At 34.0% G+C, this 21,585-nt stretch overlaps 1 protein-coding gene across 1 annotated transcript; it reads right to left on the reverse strand.

The window, feature by feature from the left end:
- Positions 1–918: 918 nt before the first annotated feature.
- Smp_071570 (putative transcription initiation factor brf1) lies at positions 919–16,701 on the reverse strand (the record flags this gene model as incomplete). The annotated part of the gene is made up of 12 exons (XM_018793694.1): positions 919–1,771; positions 2,786–2,856; positions 3,640–3,724; positions 5,752–5,807; positions 7,297–7,365; positions 8,860–9,303; positions 10,807–10,939; positions 11,753–11,913; positions 13,086–13,298; positions 15,179–15,457; positions 16,445–16,492; positions 16,527–16,701. 12 exons carry the CDS (start codon positions 16,699–16,701, stop codon positions 1,193–1,195), a joined length of 2,313 nt encoding a protein of 770 aa, XP_018648181.1. The 3' UTR covers positions 919–1,192.
- Between the last annotated feature and the right edge of the window lie 4,884 nt (positions 16,702–21,585).

The raw sequence follows: 21,585 nt of genomic DNA on the forward strand, positions 1-21,585 counted from the left end.
ATAAAAATAGCATGTTTTTATATCATTGAATTACAATAGTTTTTAAAATCAACACAAGAAGGTATTTGGTGTTTTTGAGACAAAAAGATCCTCAATATATACTAATCCGCACTACAATTTAATCAATGATGAACATAATGAATACCATTTTACTCTAAAACATTAGAAATGATGTATAATGATAATTCATACCGACTAAAACAGGCTTCACTAAAATCATATATCCACGCCTGATCGTTAGACGACTAACCGGAGTTATAGTCAGGATTTTGAAATAAGAGGCAAGTTTCATCAAAGGAATATAGTTCAAACGTCTAACATATGACAAATTTTAGAAATGTATTTTTCTGGCGCTCGAAGGAATTTTTCATTTTAAGAAAGAAGCTCAGTTCACTACTTAAAGCGTTTTATAGGTGTGACGATTATTAAAGACTATAAATTCTGACCTCCTCAACATACTTTCTAGTGATTATCTTTGAGGTAACTATGCCGAAATATCTGAGTCAGGGAAAGCCATTTTCACTGAGATTTTCTAAAACGTGTTTCTTAGCATAGTATGACTCTTCATAGGCATACTTTTTATTCTCTCAAAGTTTGCTCACTGATATCGTACACACTTGGACGTGTGTAATTTGTTTAACCGATGATTTAATGTGGAAGACGGAAAATTAGGAGAATCGAATACATATATCATCATTATTGCAGTTAGTTAAGACAAGTTATGTGTTCCAAAACAATAACTGTTACCTAAAGGTGGTACGGTAATTAAAACAAGAACTAACTGAGTCAACACCCAAAAAACATCAGAACAACAAGTTGAAACAAATAATTTAATAATCTATAAGAGTAAATAAAAAAAGTTGATTAAAACAGTAAGTATTTAGAATATTCATTTATAAAATTAATATATTGACAGAGATATAAAAAATCATCTTTTGGTTATCTTCAAAAGTAAATAAGTTGTATAAAAAAAGAACTACTAAACGCTCAGAGATTAAATACTTAAGTTAGAACAAAATTATGTATTGTGTATGATAATATTTTACAATTCAATGAACAACATATGAAATTAAATGCAAATAAGTAACATAAACAAACAAATAAGGGATAATTAAATACATAAATACACATATACTTATACATTTATATACACTCGAGATATTATTGCTGTTTTTAATGACGAATCTATGAATCACCATAATTCAGCACCAGTAGACCAATCTATATCATCTTCATCATCATCATCGATCCCATGACTATAATTGGGTAAATATGAATTATACATGTTGTTTTCATCGATGTTTTCTTCGTCTTTCTCTTCTCCTTCTGCTTCATTGTCTTTCTCCTCTTCAACCTCAAGCTTATTATTGTTAGCATCCAAATTTTGATCTTTTACTGCCTTTTTATCATTATCATTAACATTGGATAAAGCTTTTAGATTCATTGATGTAATTGACTTGTGCTTATTGTTATCTCGGATATGTTTGGGTGATTTGAGTAAATCTTTAGAATTATCATTATCGCATAAGGTGGATGCAAGTAATGGACCAGGTATTGGTTCAGTAACATTGTCAACATCAGTCGCCGAGACAGTTTTACCGCTATTATTGATCAAATCAACTGATGGACAGGTTGTTGAAAGGCCAACAACTGCTTCAAGTGCTTCGTAATTAATTTTACGAGATATCGGTTTGGGATCTTCTGTTCTAGAAAAGGCATTACGATTTATTTTCATTGATGTTGTATAGTTATTACGATTGACGGTCCTACGCTGTATGAAACAAATACAATGAAAAAAATATCAAGAAGCATTCGGCAATGAAAAGTGAAATACAATTAAAACAAAAAATATTCATTTAGGCACTAAACAAGTAAATCACCAGAACAGTAAGAAATTAAAAATTCAAACACAGTTAATAAGTTTTTAATGCTTGGAAATAAAGAAGAAAGGACGAATAACAATAAAAGAATTTAATCAATCTAACATATAAATGCTTCTCAATTAAAGCCTAGATAGGATGAAAATGTAGACGAAATTAAAAGCATTCTACACAATTCATATAGTGTAGTGTACTAAGACATGAACGGCATGTGTTTTTTGTTTGCTTTTTCAGAACTTAATTTACACTATCCATCATTTTGATATTTATTACATAAAATTAAAAACTCATCCATAACGCAAACATCTAATTAATTTAAATTAAAACATCAACTACAAAACCAGAAATGCTCATTTGACAAGTCAAAAAGTGAAGAAATTAAGAGGAATGAGCATATCAAAAATATTAGTGCATAATAATATGCGATACAATATTTCACTTATTTGCCAGAATACGTTGGGTATGAGTCACACTCTAAGTGTGAGGGCTAATGATATTACCTGATTACATGAATAAAAGCAGGTAGAGTAGAGTTCGAACTTGAGTATAATCTCTGAAAGTCAAACGTTTTAACCATTATCAAGAAACAAGTAGCCATAAATTAGTGGTTACAGGACTGCACTTTGAACCAATACATAACATATTAGAAGGCTATTCAATCAAATTTGATTCGGGAAACCAGGCAATATCACAAGCCCCCACATATACATACAAAAAGGTGCGTATTTAGGTAATGAACTAAAAAATAACTATAAGTACTCTATAAACATAACAGTTTTTCAAATCGAATGCATTCATATGTTTATGTATGTGTGTATGCGATGAAAGACAACAATTCATAAAGATCTTCCAAAGTATAGGCAATAAATAAATCACCTCGTTAACAAGAAAACAAATAGACAAACCTTTTTAGGACCACCTTTGGTATCTTCGTGTTGTTCTTGTTGTTGTTTTTGTAATTTAGCTAATTTTCGTTCTGAATATTTTACAAAAAGAAAACAAATTGAAGACAAAAGGGGTTTCAAAAAGAGATGATCCAATACACCAAACTGCAACAGTAATTCTCACTACATCTAGATTAAATATGATGGATCAGTACAGCAGTGTACAGCTCAGAGAATTTAAATATGAAGTAATCTTGTGTTAAACAGTATTAGTAAAACCAAAGTTTTCAGGTTGTTTCTTAGAGAATTACAAGTGAAACACATTGTTATTATCGATTTAAAATGTTTATTCAGCATGCTGGATGTTGATCCACTTAGCAGTAGTGTTAACAATAATGATCATCCCTAATACGTGTAACAATTAAAATATTATAAGATCTTCGATGAAGTTACATATCACATTTACATTGAAATAAAATGGTTACCTTGTATAGCTTAACAAGAAAACACAATTCAATAGACAAATACAAGTGTGTACTAGACTTTACGCTTTAGTTACCTAGTGATCGATAAAGGAACAACCCAGTTTCCTTCACTGAAATGACAGAAAGAGTAAATCAGATCTAGATGACGTGACGAATGAGAGGCAGCTACTCAAATTACTCTATGATTTTTTTAAGTCATGCATTATATCTTAATTTCTATATTTTCAGTTGCTTTTATATTTGTAAAATGTCAAGTTATGCTATGCATAAAGTTAATATTCAATGTTGTATATGAATATATTATGTAGCTAATTTAGTTGGCAAGATAACTAATAATCTTTACTTTGAAAGTTGTATTAATTCTTAGGTACGAAAAAACTATGTACTTACTTCTTGACAGTTCCAGATGCTCTGCATTCGCTTTGAACCAAATAGCTGCCTTTAACATTATTTCTCTGGGTTGAAGTAAGTACTCCTAAAATAAAATAATATGATACGACAACCAAGAATAAAATCTAATAATCAGGTCTCGAATGACTGTAGAGTGAATGATCTACAACGTAATTCACTCCAATCGCTTATGATATTTGTACATAAACAAGTCAGTTTATAATATGAAAAACCATTCTTCTTGAGATGGTGAAGATTTGTAGCTCAGGTGGGTGATTTTAATGGAGTTTTGTTCTCTGAGCTGGATGGTTTGGTCGTGGAGCTTTCATCGTCCTTCTGAACGACATCATCAGCATAAACTTCGAGTAGAAACGATCCAGCTCAGAGAACAAAACCCCATCAAAACCATTCTTCTACCTAACTGTTAGGTGTTTGGCTCCAAATTATTTGGGAGCATATGTAAGTAATTTGTTTACGTGAGTAGTTATTAATCAGCCACGTTGTATCAAGCGATAATTTATCAACTCGTAAAATTCTACTTCATCAGAAACCAAACTAAGATTAACCTCATTCGTAAATTATTACTAAAAATAGTAACAATTCACATACAATACTGTCCAGTACGTTAAAAGAACAGTCATAATCAACACAGAGGCCTTGCACAAATGTCGATTAGTTCAAGTTGCTATAGCCTATTGGTCCAACAAGATGAGGTTAACACAATAAATAGTAAGAGTTGAGATAATGGAGTAACAATGAGAATAAGAATATGGATTAAAAAAGGAATGAAAAGATATGAATAACAGCTAAATTGTACATATTATTCTAATACAGTGAATGATTACATGTTTCTGTACTGAGTTTTTAGCTACACTAATTTTAGTGCAAGGGTTAGTGATAATATCCAGTTAACCAAACTGGAGTGGATTATAAAGAGAATTAAACATGTAGCTAAGTAGTTAAAATGCTGTACGACACATAAGAATTATTAATGCTCATAGAATAACATTTCATCTGTTCTCTTCATATTGTGTTTGCACAACATAACTCTACAAAACTGGTGTACTATTCTGTGAGTATTAAGTGTAGATACAAATCAAAATTAGTACACTATATATATATATATATATCACTTCTATGATGAAAAATTTAATTCCAGACACTATTTTCAAAGGAACAGTTATATTCTCGAAATAGTTATCAATGTGTAACTCATTAAGGCATTGTTACTAATTAACAGTCATTAAATAGATTTCCAAAACACTTATTTATCTAGTTACTCATCAAAAAGTAAATGTGTTTTTTTTCACAGAATTATCAATTATTATAATACTTTTCATACAACTACATTTTTTTGGTAGACATACCCAGAGAATATCAATTTTTATAACGTTTTTTATGGCAAAAAAAATACTATCATAAGAAGAAATAAAAGTGACTTTTAGTCAAAATGTACAAAAACAACACGTTCCTGTCGTTGGGATGATCCTGAAAATTTCTCACAATAGACATGACAAGCTCAGAAAACATTAAGAAGCATTTTATCAAATCAGCGTTTGATTAGAAGTATCGCGAAAATGAAAAGTCATATGTAGAGATTCTGATTGGCTGATTACAACACTGTTGCTATGTTTAGTACTGTTCTAGAATTTTCAGGAAAACCCAAGGATTTCCAAAATACTGTAAAAGTCCTATATTTTCTGTACATAAATGAACCTTTGGAGTAAAGTGCTTCCCGCATAGTTTGTGCCTTTTCTCTCGTGTTCAAGTCGCTATGTAGTTCTAGCTTGGGGGTTACGAGAATAGCTTAGGATCCGGATATAGAGTTCAATCAACAAGACTTATCATCTGTAACATTTGAAAAAGTTTTTTTATCGTTTCACAGACTGACAATGTGTTAATGTCAAATTCATGAATTTTCAAGAGATTACAATTGTAAAATGAGGTAGAATATTAAAAAAATACACCATATAAGTATTCATTGATTACTTTTCTGATTATATAAATATTACCTTGTGATTAAAATTAACTTTCAGATAAAACGCTAGAAAACCATAGAAAATAGAAAACATATTTCGTTCGATTTTTTAAAAAAATGTTGATAATACTCACTCGATCTAATTCTTCATCATCAATATCTTCAGTATACAAAGTATCATCATCTTCGACTAAAAATACATAACAACACGATGATATCAATAAAAAGACTACCAATAATTATTTTGAATTGTAATAAAGCAAGACAATATTGTCATAATTAGTTACCATGTTGTTGCAGATCTTTAAAACTGCCATAATAGTATGAGATATATTAGTTAGCAGTAGCATAATGATCCAAGTTAGATTGTAACTTAAAAGATCACAGTTACTTCACATTTTTCTCAATTGTTACCCACCCCCCTTCAAAAAAATTTAAGCAATAAATATCAGTAAACTAATAGCTAATAAGTATTTTAGCCCATATCGACCTTTAGGATTTAAAATGTGTGACAAATTGGTTACTCAGTAACTTCTTATTTTACAGTCTTTTCTTGTAAGGAGAAAATTTAAGATTTTATATTTACAATATCTGAAAACTGATGCACGTAGAACAGATAGAAAGAAATCAAGAACAGTGATTATGTTTTTCTTGAACACACACACACACGTGTACACCCAAGGTCGAATTATGATAATGATGATCTTCACCTTTTCAACTAAAAAAACTTTGTGAAATCAGCATCTAACCCTGTTAACATCTTATAAAATGCTTGAGACAAATTACACCTAATGTAGATGGCAGATGAGAAACAAAAGTAAATTTCTGCTGTCACTAAAACAATCTTCATAACACCCTTTCACAACAGAAACATCGACATTAGCAGGGGATTAGACTTTGTTAGAAGAGGATTTCAATCAGTCAAACACGATGTAGAACCTGGGACACGTGTACATTGAATCGGATTGTCATACCCCATTACCGCAGCACGATGAGATTATCAGAGCAAATCTCAGAGTAGTAGAGGTATAATCATTATTAATGATAATAGAAAAAATTAAGTATCTAAGACAATTAGAGAAGAAAACATAAATTAGTGAAATAATAAAAAACTTAGAATCTAAAGGAAAACAATAAATGAATGCACCTGAGCCTCTGTGAACGGTCCTGAACCATGCCATTCAAAGTTCCTAGCCATCTGTTACGATAATCACGCGGACCCCGATCAGGTAGTCTGCACCTACCTACATGACTTAGTCCAATAGTCAGTGTCTTGATGGACTGATGTAAGTTTTGGGTTTGGCCGCCCCTAGCCTTCTTCCATCCAACTTCTACATCAATCATCATCACGCGTCGAGGTAGTCAGTGGGGGGGCATACGTAACACATATTAGAAAAGTATCTGACAAGAAAGAAAATACGATCGAGTAGTTATTGAGAATACACAGGCTAAGTTTGAGAAACTAGGCAGGCCAGTGTTATTATTGGCGAAACACGAGTTATTTGCATGTATTTAGACCTTTTAGTATAGTCGATTCACATTATATTCTCATCTGACCAGTGTCATCTATTAAAACCAATCAAATTACTTTCTATAAATTATGGCATGATATAAAGTGAGCACTATTTTGAAAAAAGTTATCAAATGTAATAAGACAAATGACAAAATGACCTAAATACCTTTATCTTCTTTCTTTGTAGTAATAGTTGTTGATGAAATGAAAACGGGCAGTTTCAAACACGTTGAATCTGTCAACAAACAAAAAGAAAGATACTATGGAGGAGGTTTTCTATGATTTGGTAGGACAAAACGTTGGTTGTTAAAAGCGATGAATAGAATGCTAATCGATAGATGAAAGCAATGATATAATGTGACCGAATGATAGCTACTCATGAGGCTGAATAATTTGCTTAGGCCCCCGAATGGTTGGAAATTGAAGACAAGACGACTAGCCAGATGAATGGTTTTTCATGTAATAAAATAATAGACTTATATATAGAATATAAGCACAAAATAAACGTGATAAAATGCCACAAACAATTGGAGAAAATTAGTTTGTAGGTCATTCATTCTCCAATCAATTAAGACCTGACTGTCAGACTTAATCATCGGGCATCATATCTAAGATTTGCTATGGATCTCATACACAATGTAACTCAACAGTAAATAAATTGTTGAAAAATGATTAAAAAGGTAGTAAAATATATGCATTACTACAGTCACTGACCACTACATCCGATTCTGAAACGAATAGTGCGTTTAACGAAAATTTACTGATGCGTATATTTTGGACTAAAATAACAGTTGTATAAAAACAGCCGAAAAAAATGTGAAAATTTTGCTGAATATAAAGTTAGTAATAAGCAAAGTGTATTTTATTTGGTTAAACAATGCGTATAACTAAGTACAAATTCATGGAATTAGACTTTGACCCACATCTTAGGTACGAGGGCTAATGATACTACTTGGTTGCCTTAACCTAAGTAAGTGAGGCGCGACTCGAACCTGAGACCTAGTTCTAAAAGTCGAACCTCCTAAACACTGAGCCGCCACTCCACTAGAACTATATCTTGTCAGCCAGTGAATTTATAGGAGCAGTTAGTCATAAACAATGTGGGAGCCAATATAAGTGCGTCCGGTACAATTCCCTATTGAATAAAGCCATTAATAATAACAATAATAACTAGTAATTAATTAATAATAGAACAGTGAGAGGAAATTGAAAAAGATGATAAACTATGGAGTTAAAATAATAATATCAATGACATTGGAAAGCAAAATATATATGAGATATATTTTATAACGAATAAATACGGGGAACGAAAATTATGAAATGACAGATCAAATGAATGAGTATATATGCATAGAAGTCCAGTATTATAATCTAAGATCTCCAACCAGAAAGGGTATGATTATATTCCAGATAATAAACAAAAAGTCATCATTAGACAAGCTTTAATTCTTAGTTTCATTAACTAATAGCATATATTTGTCCGCCCCCCGCCGCTATTCCCAATCTACTTCGGAGTCAAGATAGGATGTGATTAAACACGCATAAAACGTATCTCAATCACTTCGCCCGATGAATTTCCACGGGTTCAATTACCGAATTATCAGTGCTAGTTATTACCCTACGTTTTAAATAAGCAGTAGTCAATAGGTATTTCCATTACTACTCACATCAGCCTACTACCATTAAGCTCAAAACTACACCAAACGTAAACAGTATAAATAGGACTCACCTTTTGATTTCGCCTCAGTGATACTCGTTTCTTCAACATCAGATGGTTTAGAATCAGCATTTTCAACTATTTGTTTCTGCTCACTACTTACAGAAGCCGAATTTCTATGCTCTTCAGCTTCGGCCAAAAGTTGACACATTTTAGTACCAGAATGTTGAGTTAAAATATGTAGATCTTCAACACAACTATCTAACAATTCTGGTTCGATTAAACCATCTAAAACATCACGTAATATTCCACGAACTTGACCAGTTTTAGATTGATTCAAAACATTATCAACTGCAATAGGTGTTGTTGTTGTCGTTGTTGTAGTACTAGTAGTAACTGTATCGCCACAATCAACACTATTATTAGGTAATTTTTGTAAGTCATTTAAAAGTTCAAATGTTTTGAGTGAATCTGTCTCAGCTAGTAAATGGTGTATACCTTTAGAGCAACCAACATCTGAATATTGATGAAAATTAAGACAAAAATAGGATTAGGATTCCTATATATACTACCTAGCCAATGACGTCACGTTAGGATATGTACCATAATTATATCGATAAGTAAACAAAAAGTGATGATACCAGAAAAAAGCGAATAAAATAAAGCAGTGTTAAATGGTACGATTAATGCTGAATATAAAACATGCAACGTTTTATTTGAAGTTCAAACAGAATATTTTCACTTATAAAACGTCTAAATAGAATCAAAGGCTTCCCCATTTACCAACACACGACACTTTATTAGGTGATTAACAAAGACTTGAAGAATTGACAACGGTTTTATCGGCTGCGAAATAATAATTGGTCAGCATTAAGTACTCAATCACCACTTCAAAGTTCATATTAAACTTTATTAACTGATTTTCGACTGCTATTCCACTACGAAAACATAAACTTCTAATAATATCTAATACGGTTTGGGTCCTTGCATCATGGTGATATTTGAAGATTTTAGCATTTATGTGTTAGTGATTTGTTGCATAAAGTTATATCATAGCGATGTTCAGAAACCTTCGAATTCTCTAGTACACCACGCGGTAGCGAAACTCTATTCTCATTCCCAAACGCACTCACAAAATCACTTCCTTACATCCCCTCTAAAGGAGTTCCTACTAGCTGCCTTAACTTGACATTAGTATCTCGTTAAAAAAAAAGATTGAAAGGGAACGTATGGTATTTAAACAAGAACCGTCAGAAGACAGTCTACCTGCCAGAGTTAGTAAACACTAAATAAAAACCCGTAGTGCATGTTAACTCTAGAGACGTTAGACGATTACGTGACATTAGATACAGTCGCGATGTTATTCTGAGCATAAAATGTCGAATGCAAAAAGTTTGGGCAGTCTTATTCCGAACTTTTGAAACGATCTATCATAGCTTAGAACATTTTACAACCCTACGTTTAATCTTCCCTATCTCCGAGATACTATTAACACACGAAATAAGTCGTCCTGAGGTCAAACAATGTATGGTTGGTCACAGAAGAGATATTTCCATCTTCAAACATGGGGATCGATGGATTATACAATATTTACCTATATTATCCAAGCAGTTTAATACTATTTACCACTTGTTGACGCTGCAGAAAAATGTGGAAATACAGTCACTTTATGATACGGAGTTAATTAGTATATCGCAAGTACACTGATGGAGATTTAGAAATAATCCAACTCATCGGTTTGGGATGTTAGCAAACAGAGATCATAAACGAAGCCATAAGCAAACGAGTTGCAATGTTCCTCTGTATCCTAAATAAAATATATCTCTAAAATGAACGAAATCAAAATTTGTTGAATTCTTTTATTTTTACTTTCATTACATGATTTTCTTGATTGTGCGTCTTTAATAATAAGAATATTTCATCTTGTAAAGCCTATACACTGGCATCTTTTTGTACCTACGATTTTTTGTTGAAAATAAAATAATCGTTAATTAACTATTTGGTTTCAGGTTAACTTACCTATTTTGGAAAGTTGTGAAGAAATAGTACGTGCAGTATACTTTCCGGCCAGTTTTTGTAATTCACTATCTATACGACGTTCTAATTCAGATATTTCCAGAGTAATACGAGCCATCGTTCCCTCTGACATACTCTAAGTATTTGATAAAACGAGTTAATACATTTGACTATATATATATATATAATTCCTTCTCCGTTTGGTATCTAAATGGTTCTATCCATTCTCAGACAATCGAAACTACATCAAACCGAATATTAGTATTATGAGTACTTTTTACTGTGACGTCCATTTACTCTGGTAACCTAAACACACGAAGACGCAGAAAACTAGTAACAAATAACAAGAAATTAGCGTTAACAACCACATACGATTGCATCCCTTTACAAATCTAACAAACAATTTATGAGTATAACGTATGACATTTAGAAGTTGGATTACATATGTATTTGTTACGTACAGAACAAGTAGCTCTTAGAGTTGAGAAGCTAAGATAAATGAATGCTCAATGCTTATTAACTACTGAGGGATAGAGTGGATGTGTGTAGGCATTCAAATAAATAATTAGTATAGCCTACGGGACTAAAAATACGGTATTCAACTCAGTGGAGCGGGATTTGAGTTTCTGAAAGTAGTTTAAAAACCCCGAAATAGTGACATAGATTTTTCTTAGTCGATTATAATCAAATTTCCACGAAATAAAACATTTACAACGGACTTACTCCTTCATTGGATTGGTGACTTAGTGATTAAGGCACTCAAATTTCAACCAATAAGTTACAAGCTCAAACAGCATGAAATATTTAGGCTTAGAAAACCAGGTAATACTACTACCTGTCATCCAAATAGAGTGACTTAAATTCGAGTATATAAACCTATGCTTAGGTGGTGAGTAACATTATTACCAACATATTCTTTGTTGAACAAAAATAACAGATGTTTACTTACTTTTATCTTCTCATCTTCCTGTTTCATTGAAGCAACAAATGCTGGTGGGTCTTGTTCCTCCGTATAATCAACTGAAAAAAATGCTTCAATGCTGAGAGCAGATGATGGAGTGCGACCGAATTCTTCTAAACGCTTCCGAGCAGTACTTTGGCTTATTCGAGCTAAAAAAAAAACAACCACACAATTATGAATAGATCCCACTAAAATTCTCTTTGAAAAATAATCAGCCGACAAAAATCAATATGAAACTAACCAGAAAATTACAAAATATTTAAATCATACGTTAAAAAAGGCATTATCAGGTTAAATGCAGATATGCATAATGATATAATTTTACGCTCCGGTTTATAAGGTGGATAGAATCTATAAAAACGAAATTTCATTTTACTGTAACGGACGAAGACTTTGGCAGGAGAAAATCAATTTCGTTATGTAAAATTATACACTGAATTTGTAAAGTATGAAAGCAATGTATTAAATACACTATTTGCACATATTTTTTGAGTTGTCTCTTACAGACTCAATCGTCCATCCATTCCTGTTATTACTCCAACTAATCTGTTTTCCTTTCTCTTCTGACAGTTAGAACTCTACCTTAAATTCCTGCTACATACGACTTATATATGTTCAGTATGTACCATTTTACAAAAAGAGTTTTGCATATGAAAAACACGCGAACATTCTTCCGTCTACATATGAACACCACCAGTATATATATATATATATATATATATATATATATATATATGAATACATTGATATGTGCAGGATTTAAATTGGTACAACACATTTCAAACTCGAGTAATAAATTTAGCTGAAACAAATCCAATAATGTGGTCGAAAATTGGAAAGCTTTCAATACAATGATACTATTATTTGTATCTTAAAACTGCTGGAAATAAGACGAATCGTTTCTATGAGTGGTAACGTTTATATGGTCGAATTCTTGGTTATTTATTAATTCCGAAGAAATGGATCAAAATAAGTCACGAAACGTCAGAAATTCCCATTTCCATTTATTATGATATCAGAAATATATCATTATTTTATTATTAACGTTATAACAAACGCTAAATTTGGTCGAAATTATCACGCTTAACCTGGATGATAATACTCACGAAACTACCATGTGTACCAACCTAAAATTAATAACATGAAAGATGAAATCACTGACTCAATTGACAAACTTTTACATAATCCATGAATTTAAATTCAAACTAATGAAACTAAGTTCTCGCAGTTAGAAAATATGTACCTAGTGTACAAATAAGCAGTCTAGGTAGAAAATAACGATCACAGGTTACTAAAAAGCATCAATATTGATTATACATACCAATTCGAGCTACGTCCTCTTCTGTTCTATTGAATTCATGAATACGAGCAGCAACAAGTAGCGCTGCCGCAGCCAATCCACTGGGTCTTCTTCCAGTAGCGATCCAATCTTTTTTCATTCTTTGTAGTAAACGCATAGCAGTTGTAGCAACTGTTGATACCTTATCTCCAAACTCTAGCTGACTAGCGAAACGGTCGATATATATACAAGGATCTAAAAAGACAACATACAAATACCATTGGGTTAAAAAAATAGACAAATGATAAACGGACACTACATAGAAATTTAAAACAAGTACCACGAAAGGTTACAGCCATAGTTCTACGCCGAACATTTGTGCTTATTCGTTGTGGGATAAAAAGCAATGAAGAAACTGTTTAACTTAACTACTTTTATAATAAGATGAAGCTTAACGGTGGCAGCTCAGTGGTCGAAGGAATCGAACTCCAATGAAATTTGAATCCCTTCAACCACTTCTACTTGAGTAGCCAAAGAAGTGTTAGAAAAACCCTCACAAGTGTGGTCTAAAGACTGTACTCGGTAAATTAGTTGTTACGCGAAGTTTCTGAATAACTCTGGAAAATGATAAGTCACAAACGCATCAGAAAACCTTAGAAAAATACTGAAAACTTAAAGGGTAACAGCTATGCATTCCTATTTCAACATGAGTTTGTAGCTCGAACGTTTAAGTAACCAGCTTCTAATTGTTGATTCTTCATGACCAAACCAAGCTAATCAAAATAACCAGTCCCCAAATGAAGAGGCAATTACAACCTTTTAGAGGTAAATATTCAGTTACGGAGCTACTTTGTTTTATGTGAAACAGACACATACGTCATAGGTATGAGAGGAGAAAAGAAAATACGTGGAGAGCACCGAATTGTTCACGGGATATAAAAAGTATGGATCTATTTAACTCCTTGTGAAACCTTTCAAATATGTTATCTATGGTCCATTGTTATTAACCTCGACGATACTATCTAATTAGTAGATATCTATCTATACGATTCCCAGTAGCTTCACGGAATAGTGAAATGTCTTAGTCTGACCACAGTTTTATATAATTTACACAGTACATATTTTACCACATTTATTTGCTTTGTAATAACTCAACGTTTGTGAGGGCTGGTGGTACTATCTACCTGTTCAAAATGAAGTGTATGAGAAAGGGTTGAAACCTGCTAACCATTAGTTGAAAGTTCTGCACTCTAACAATCAAGTCACGAAAACTCTTAGGGTAACAACCAAATCTAACCTTAGTTCTACAAACAGAACTTAACATTATTCGCAGTTTGACTTATTTGGTGCTTATAACCAGACGGTACACATCGACTGCATATATTAGAGTAAATAAAGAAAGCCCAACTACATGTCTAAAATGTATTAAGGTAACATATATTTGAAATAAATGTCACCTTATTTTTGAGACAGTAATTGCATAAAACGGAATTTGGTCAGAACAAAGATTACCACCTTGAGTTCAATTCAATGGAACCACATGCTGAGGATGATATGAAATCAGCATTTATCGGAAAACCTTACTTCTAATCCCTCCAAATATTTTAGAAAGTTTCATTGTTATTTACCAGAAAAGTAAACTAGGAGACATGAGATACTTCAAATATCATGGTGATTTCGTTGGCAGAACAAAAGCTATCAGAGTATGAGCGCAAGCCTTGAATGATCTGCGACTTATAGTACAAAATTTAAGTGGAGGGGTAGCTTGGTGGCTAATGTATTTGACTAATAACCACTAAGTCCTAGATTCGAACCCCGCTGTCTGTACTTTGGTTTAGACAACTGGTAGTAGCCCTAACGCTCAATGTGGTCCATACCCACGTACTTGATACATGAGTTAGTAAAAGCTTTCATAACTACATATACAATGATCGCCTGTTTAGCGGCTCATAGTCGTTTTTTATTCATAAGTGCAGACTAGATTCTATTGAGCAAGTTGAAATGCTGCCACTAGTTTAAGTGACTTAACATCGCATGTGCTATGTTCCGATGTCGGCAATCGAAAAACCATAACTCATATTATAGAATGTTTCTACAAAAAGCAAATCTTGGCAGACTAGTTATTTAAAACTAACCCATTTCTGGTATTGCTAGATTTAGTCGCTTCTTCAAGTCTGCATAAACACGGCCAAGGACGTAAACATTAACACCCACTGCATCGCTGAGGTCTAGTAACATCAAATTGACACGCAACTGACGAGCTGCTAAATAAATACAACCTGCAGCAACTGTAAAGGCACTACGACCTCTTGTTAACCCACGAAAAAGTGCGCTTTGATAATAACGGAAGGCAGATGCAGCCGTGTCATTTCCAAGGCGTAACTGGCCACAAATAGTGTCAATCCTTCGACGAGCTACAACAAAGTTAGGACAGTAATTACAAATGCATACAAGACAGAATATAACAGGAAATTAAAATTTTCGTCGCTTGAAACTAGCATATTATTATTATAAAAGGTGCATTTGGTTGATTGAATCATTTATAACCTAGCATGCAACAATACTCAGAATTAAGGAAATTTATTGTTATTGAAGCTTCGCCTGTTCAGAGGTATGAGTATTGTAGGGCTATATGCGTACTAAAAATGACAAACTTACACAACCGGAGTACATACAAACAATATTGAAGCTATGTGGACGAAACTGACCAAGCTTTTGTGACCTTATCATGGCTCCAGAGACCGAGTATTATGGAACCATATGGACGAGTCCCTCTACGCTATGCATTACGATTTTAGAATTTTTGAACCTTTTTCTAACCTTCACAAGTTTTTTGACCATGTAAGAGAAGTGTATCTACTCTAATTATTTGCTGTTGTGTAATATATTTTACCCTATACTAACTGTTACCTGATTGGCTAGCATTTTCCAAGGCCACTTGAGATTCGTTCAAAGGTTGTCCATAAGTTATAGTCTCGCCAATAAATTTTCCAGGTTTTAAATCACTATTAGTTATCTTCAAAACAATCTGATAAAGTTGAGTGTGATGTGCGACAGCAATGTTTTCACTTCAAAGTTTTTGGGCGATTAAATTTCGACCAGCTTAAGATTGGTTGGAAACTTTGTTGGATATAAATAAATTAAGATATTCAATGATATACAGCACGAGCAAACTAGAGGAAACTGTTCAAAATATAGGCTGATGAGAATAAGTTCACAAGCGGTAGCTCATTACAGACGCAGTTAGCGCGAGAGGGAAGACCGATGGACTCACCTAATCATTTATAGAAAAGCTTCAGGAAACCTTAAGGGAAATTAAAAATCTGAGATAAAGTCGTCTAGTATCATAATAACCGATTGTAATCGGACTCTCCAACTGCTGCAATAAATCTCGAACTCACCTTTATTTTCTGTTGCCTGTCGTGACTCCTTGAAATTTCCTGCCTGACCTAAAGAATGACCAAGATGAGAAGTAAAGCATACTTTCGTCTGAAACAAAACGACCGACTGCAGCACACTGACCAGTGCTCGTTTCGACAAATTCTACTTCCGACGAAATAACATTCTCTCCCAACACCATTCCACAGTCCAGACATATTAAATCAGCCCGTGCACGATCTTCCTCTAAATTAGAGCAACCGCAATGTTTACACTTCATTGTCGTAGCGCAATAACTGGAAAACGCGCGTTCGTTCACTGAGAAAGTACTACCTAAAAACTTGAGATTCGGAAAATTAAGTATTTTGTATGCTCTTCCGTATAGAAATGTAAACAAATTCCAAACATCGACATTTGTGTCGTAAACTTCACCTTCTGAAGCAGCTAACGTGCTTCCTATACGTTCGAATACATATTATTTTCATCTGATACGCCATATTATCTACAAAAATTAATGTGAGAGAGAGGTGAGTGAATTAAAATAAGAGCTGTTTTGGGGATTTTTGACCTAAATGATTAAAAAAGCCTGAATGTGGACCAGTTTGATGAAATCATGGGACCGTTGAAAAGACACAACCGTAGGTCACGTTCGTGTTAACTGATTAACTTCCTAAGTATTAAACTTTATATTTTCCTCTCTTGAACAATGAAAAAAATAGTTAGTAAGCTAATCGATTGCTGTCTTTCGTCAGTTGCTGATAATGTATAGTTCATACAAATCAGTTAGTCACTCTTTTTCTGTCGTTTTTAATGACTCCACTTGAGAACGCATATCTCTTAATTGCTTATAGACAGTGTCTAATTCACTCTTAATATTGTCGATGCTTTTAAATCTTGAGGTAGAGACTAAGTCATTTAGCAGCAGGTGTGGTATACATTCACTTCCACCATTATGTGATCCAAAAGAGTTGCAGAGCATGGGGTATAGGTTATAGCAAAATTGTTATTATTCGAAGAAATAGAGCTTTTCCGGGCTCGTTTATTTATCAGTCGACCTAATTTACCTGAAGAGTTAATTTAAATGTTATTAATGAGTTATCAACTGAGATCCAACGATATATATGCACTTTATAAAAACTACCGTGTAATCGTAATGCAAACTTCAAACGTATCCGTTCTTTCAGTCTGTCATTTTTCTCATGTCTTTCTGAATAGAATATGGAGTATATTTGTAGTCACTTCTATGTCCGACTTCAGTGCTTCAGTTGGTATACTGTCAGGTCGTGCTACTTTCCCGCTCCTGACTTGTCCGATGATCATCCCGATTTCTTAGATATTTGGTTGGGTGACATCTGTAGGTGCTGTTTTTATGTCCGATGGAAATGGTCTATTCAAGAGTTCCCCGAAGTGTTCCACACATCTGTTCTTCTGTTCATGAATCTCAGTGATTTTCTTACCTTCTTTGTCCTTAACCAGTTTCCCTGATTTACTATATTTCCCTACCAGTTTCTTCAACTAGTCATATAGTTGTTTCACATTCCCCTCTCTTTCAGCTTTTTTAGCTGTTCCACGCATTTCCGCCTGTCAGCTCTGATTCACTCTACTTGTTTGTTTACTTCTGTGTATTCAGCTTGTGCCTTGAACTTCTCTCCTCTTGTTAACTTCTGTCTTTTTGTTCTTCCTTTCTTGAATGTTGTGTATGATCTTGATGGAGACAGTTTTCTTATGATGATGCTTGTAGCGGCCCTGACATGTTGAAGTTAATGCTTCTTTGATCCCTTCTCAGTTGTCCTCCATAGCGGTTTCCTATTCTTTCGGTAGATTCTGTAAGGCTTGGGACCTGTGTGTTGAGAGCTATCTTGAACAAGGCGAGCTTTTCGGCATCTCGGAAGAAGGATGCACTGAACCGTATAAAACATTCGGGATCCGCGATAAAAAGAGCCTCTCGAGTGTGTTGTCCAAGAGCACTGAAATACTTGACTAAGTAACCTCACCTAAAAGTCTCCACTACAACACAATATGAATATCCACATCAGATCCTAACTACTTAGAATTACATTTGTCATTACAAACTCATTGAGAGAACTTCCAGGTTTTTTCATCAAACTATTTTTTATCGACCGCTTCCACTTTTTCAGTCTGGGTACCTCATACTTACCAACGATTTATGTATCTGTTCCTGTTTTAGTTTTTAAGATACAAATGTTAATAGCCTTTTCTACTGTTTTGTATCGTTTCAGTAGCAGCGATCAGAACTTTTAACTGGAGTGATTTTCGGTGCACTTAAAACTGGCATAAATGCGTCGTCAAGAGTAGAATATGTATTCAGATCGTTATGGCAAGTATTCGGATCATAAATGATTATTAAGGTTGACAGTGTTTAAGAAAATTAAAAATATGAAAAGTTATTGAAAAATACATTTAGAAGTGTGGAAAGTTTGAGTGAACTAGCGACATAGTTTTAGTTACTCCCCACATTGTCTAGTGACCTCCAAATTTTCAGATCAAGTGAAAACACAGAAGCATGTTAGACGTAACGATCTTCCTCCCAGTCATTGATAACGCAATTACGTCTTCTCAACCATTCACCATTTATGTTGATATGGATGAATGATGGGATCTACATCAAGACAAACTACTCCATTCTGTCTGTCGACATACTCCTTGTAGATTTTATATCAGACACTACGAATTCTTCACTTGAACAACGTTCGATACCGCACCTCATCAATACTAAACACCCTGCCCGAAACAAAGTGAACATTTGAAAAAACAGTTGACAGGCTATGCTTAAAGTAATTGCCGAAAAAAATATATTCAGAAAATAAAAATGAAATAGAATCACTTGCCAGTATTGTTGGGATGACCCTGCAGTTTTCTCGCAAGCGACATGACAAGCTCATGGGTCATCAAGGAGCATTTCAACCAATCAGAGATTAATTAGAAGTTATATGAAGTTATGTTACTAAAATAACGAAAATGGAAAAGTCATGCGTGGAGATCCTGATTGGCTGATTTATACACTGCTACTATGTCTTGCAGTATTCTAGAACTTTCAGTAAAAACTCAAGGACTCTTAAACTACTATAAAATCCCTATATTTTCTGTACATAAATGAACCTTGCAGTAAAGTGTTTCTCTGATACTCGTGTCTTCTCTCTGGTGTTCAAGTCGCGGAGTAGTTCTAGCTTGGGGGTTATGGAACTAGCTTAGGATCTGAATAAAGCGTTCAACTTACAAGACATATCAAGTATAATCTAGTGAATTCTATAGGAAGTATTAAGATGCTTATGTATAACTTAATGAAGATGTACATACGACATTGTATTTTCCAGACTTCGATTAATTAACGGTACACACCTAACAAAATCAAGTTCATAAGTCGCTATCTAGTCACTGACAAATATATGACGGAATTAGAGTATTTAGACTGCAAGTTTGTCCCACGCGTCAGATGCTCCATAGCTGTTCCATGAGAGTGAGGTTTCGGAAGAAAGAGGATTAAAGGAGTACTAATGCACTTGGATATGAGCTCTAAACAATGCTTAACATTTTGGAATGGAACTGACAGAGGTATGATAAATTAGTAGATTAAACTCATACTAGCTCTTGTTGCTAGAGTGAAATGTGAATAAAGCCTCTAGATGATGCAGTAATAAAGACCAATGAGTTACGATATTAAACAAGGCAAAGTAGGTTCAAATGATGAGAGAGATGTTGGAGTTAGAATAAGGAAGGCTTCTTATTAGAACCGAAACTGCGTAAAGAGAGTAGTGTTAAGCAAACTAATAATTACATCATTTGTCTTCTGTTTATTCTCTAGTTGTATTTATCTGCAGAAATCCTGTTGCTGATACTGAGTACAATTATCTTATACTAGAAGGATTACTTCGCTCCACTCATCCCGAGAAGAGGTCCCTAAAGTTTCATGACACCGAAAACCATGATTAATCACACCTTTTTACTTTTGAAAGTTCGAAGATTACACTGGGTGGAACACAAACGGACCGGTAAAGACAGCACATAGGCCATTCGAACATAAGTGGAACCAATCTGTAAGGGCGGTCAGGGATGACTATTGTGTCGAATCCAATCCAAAAGGATCATTCCATTCTACAGCTTTTCTTCAACAAGCCGGAGGCAAAGTAGCAATGAAAATACCAACAACGATGGTGATGACACTGAACTCTTACCAAAACGGTACTAACAAAAGTTTTAACCGTCGGATGCAATCCACATCGATGAGGGCTTCACATATAAATCAACAGAAGCCTCAGAAGTAAGTCTTAGCACTAGATTAAGGTAACAGGAAAGCAACATCTACATAAAGGTGCTACCCCTGGCAAGGATATAGTTCTTTATGCTATATTGAGGAAAGTGGCATCAATCTTGGTACCCTCACATTCACCAAACTATGGATCATTCTTGGAAAACTGAGTGCTTGCAAAAATCTCACCATTTTTAAAACGGGGTTGATGCAATAAAAATAGGAACTGCCAGCCGGTAGAACTTCCTTATATATATAGAAACGTTACATTGAAGATACGACGGATATTCTAGTTTTACAACTAGCAACCAGTAGTACCTTCTATATTCGATCGTTCCCGGCCAAAGGAAATCAGAAGTCAGACGAGAAGAGGTAGGAGAGATATATTTGATACGTTACCAATATATCGAGAGGCGTTCGTTATTAGCTGACTATGGAAAACGTGGGAGCTGTGTCCCACGCCGAATTGCAACGTGATCTGGTACGGATGCATGACCGAAAGCCTTCAGTTAAACAAGTCCACTTAAACAACGTGGTCAGCATCCAATGTCGAACACTTAGAAAGCTATTGATTTTGGGGAATTATTTATAGCTACAACATAATCTCTGATATACAACAAAGTACGCGATCACCTGTCATCCATAAAATTATTTCCACCTCTAAACAAAGTTTCAGGGAGTTCCACTTCTGTATCATCAATCTGACGACTGAAGGAGATAGACGAACAACCATCTCCGATTGCGAGAATAAGGTAAATATCATATACCTCGATCTCTCAAAAGATTTGTGTAGGGTCAATCAAACATATTTCATCAGTAAGTTCAAGCTGATAGGCATTAAGTCAATATCGACGGATTGGTTTAAAAACAATCTAAATAATCGATCTTTTAAAGTCT

Source organism: Schistosoma mansoni, chromosome 1, assembly GCF_000237925.1.
Source record: "Schistosoma mansoni strain Puerto Rico chromosome 1, complete genome".
NCBI lineage: Eukaryota > Metazoa > Platyhelminthes > Trematoda > Strigeidida > Schistosomatidae > Schistosoma > Schistosoma mansoni.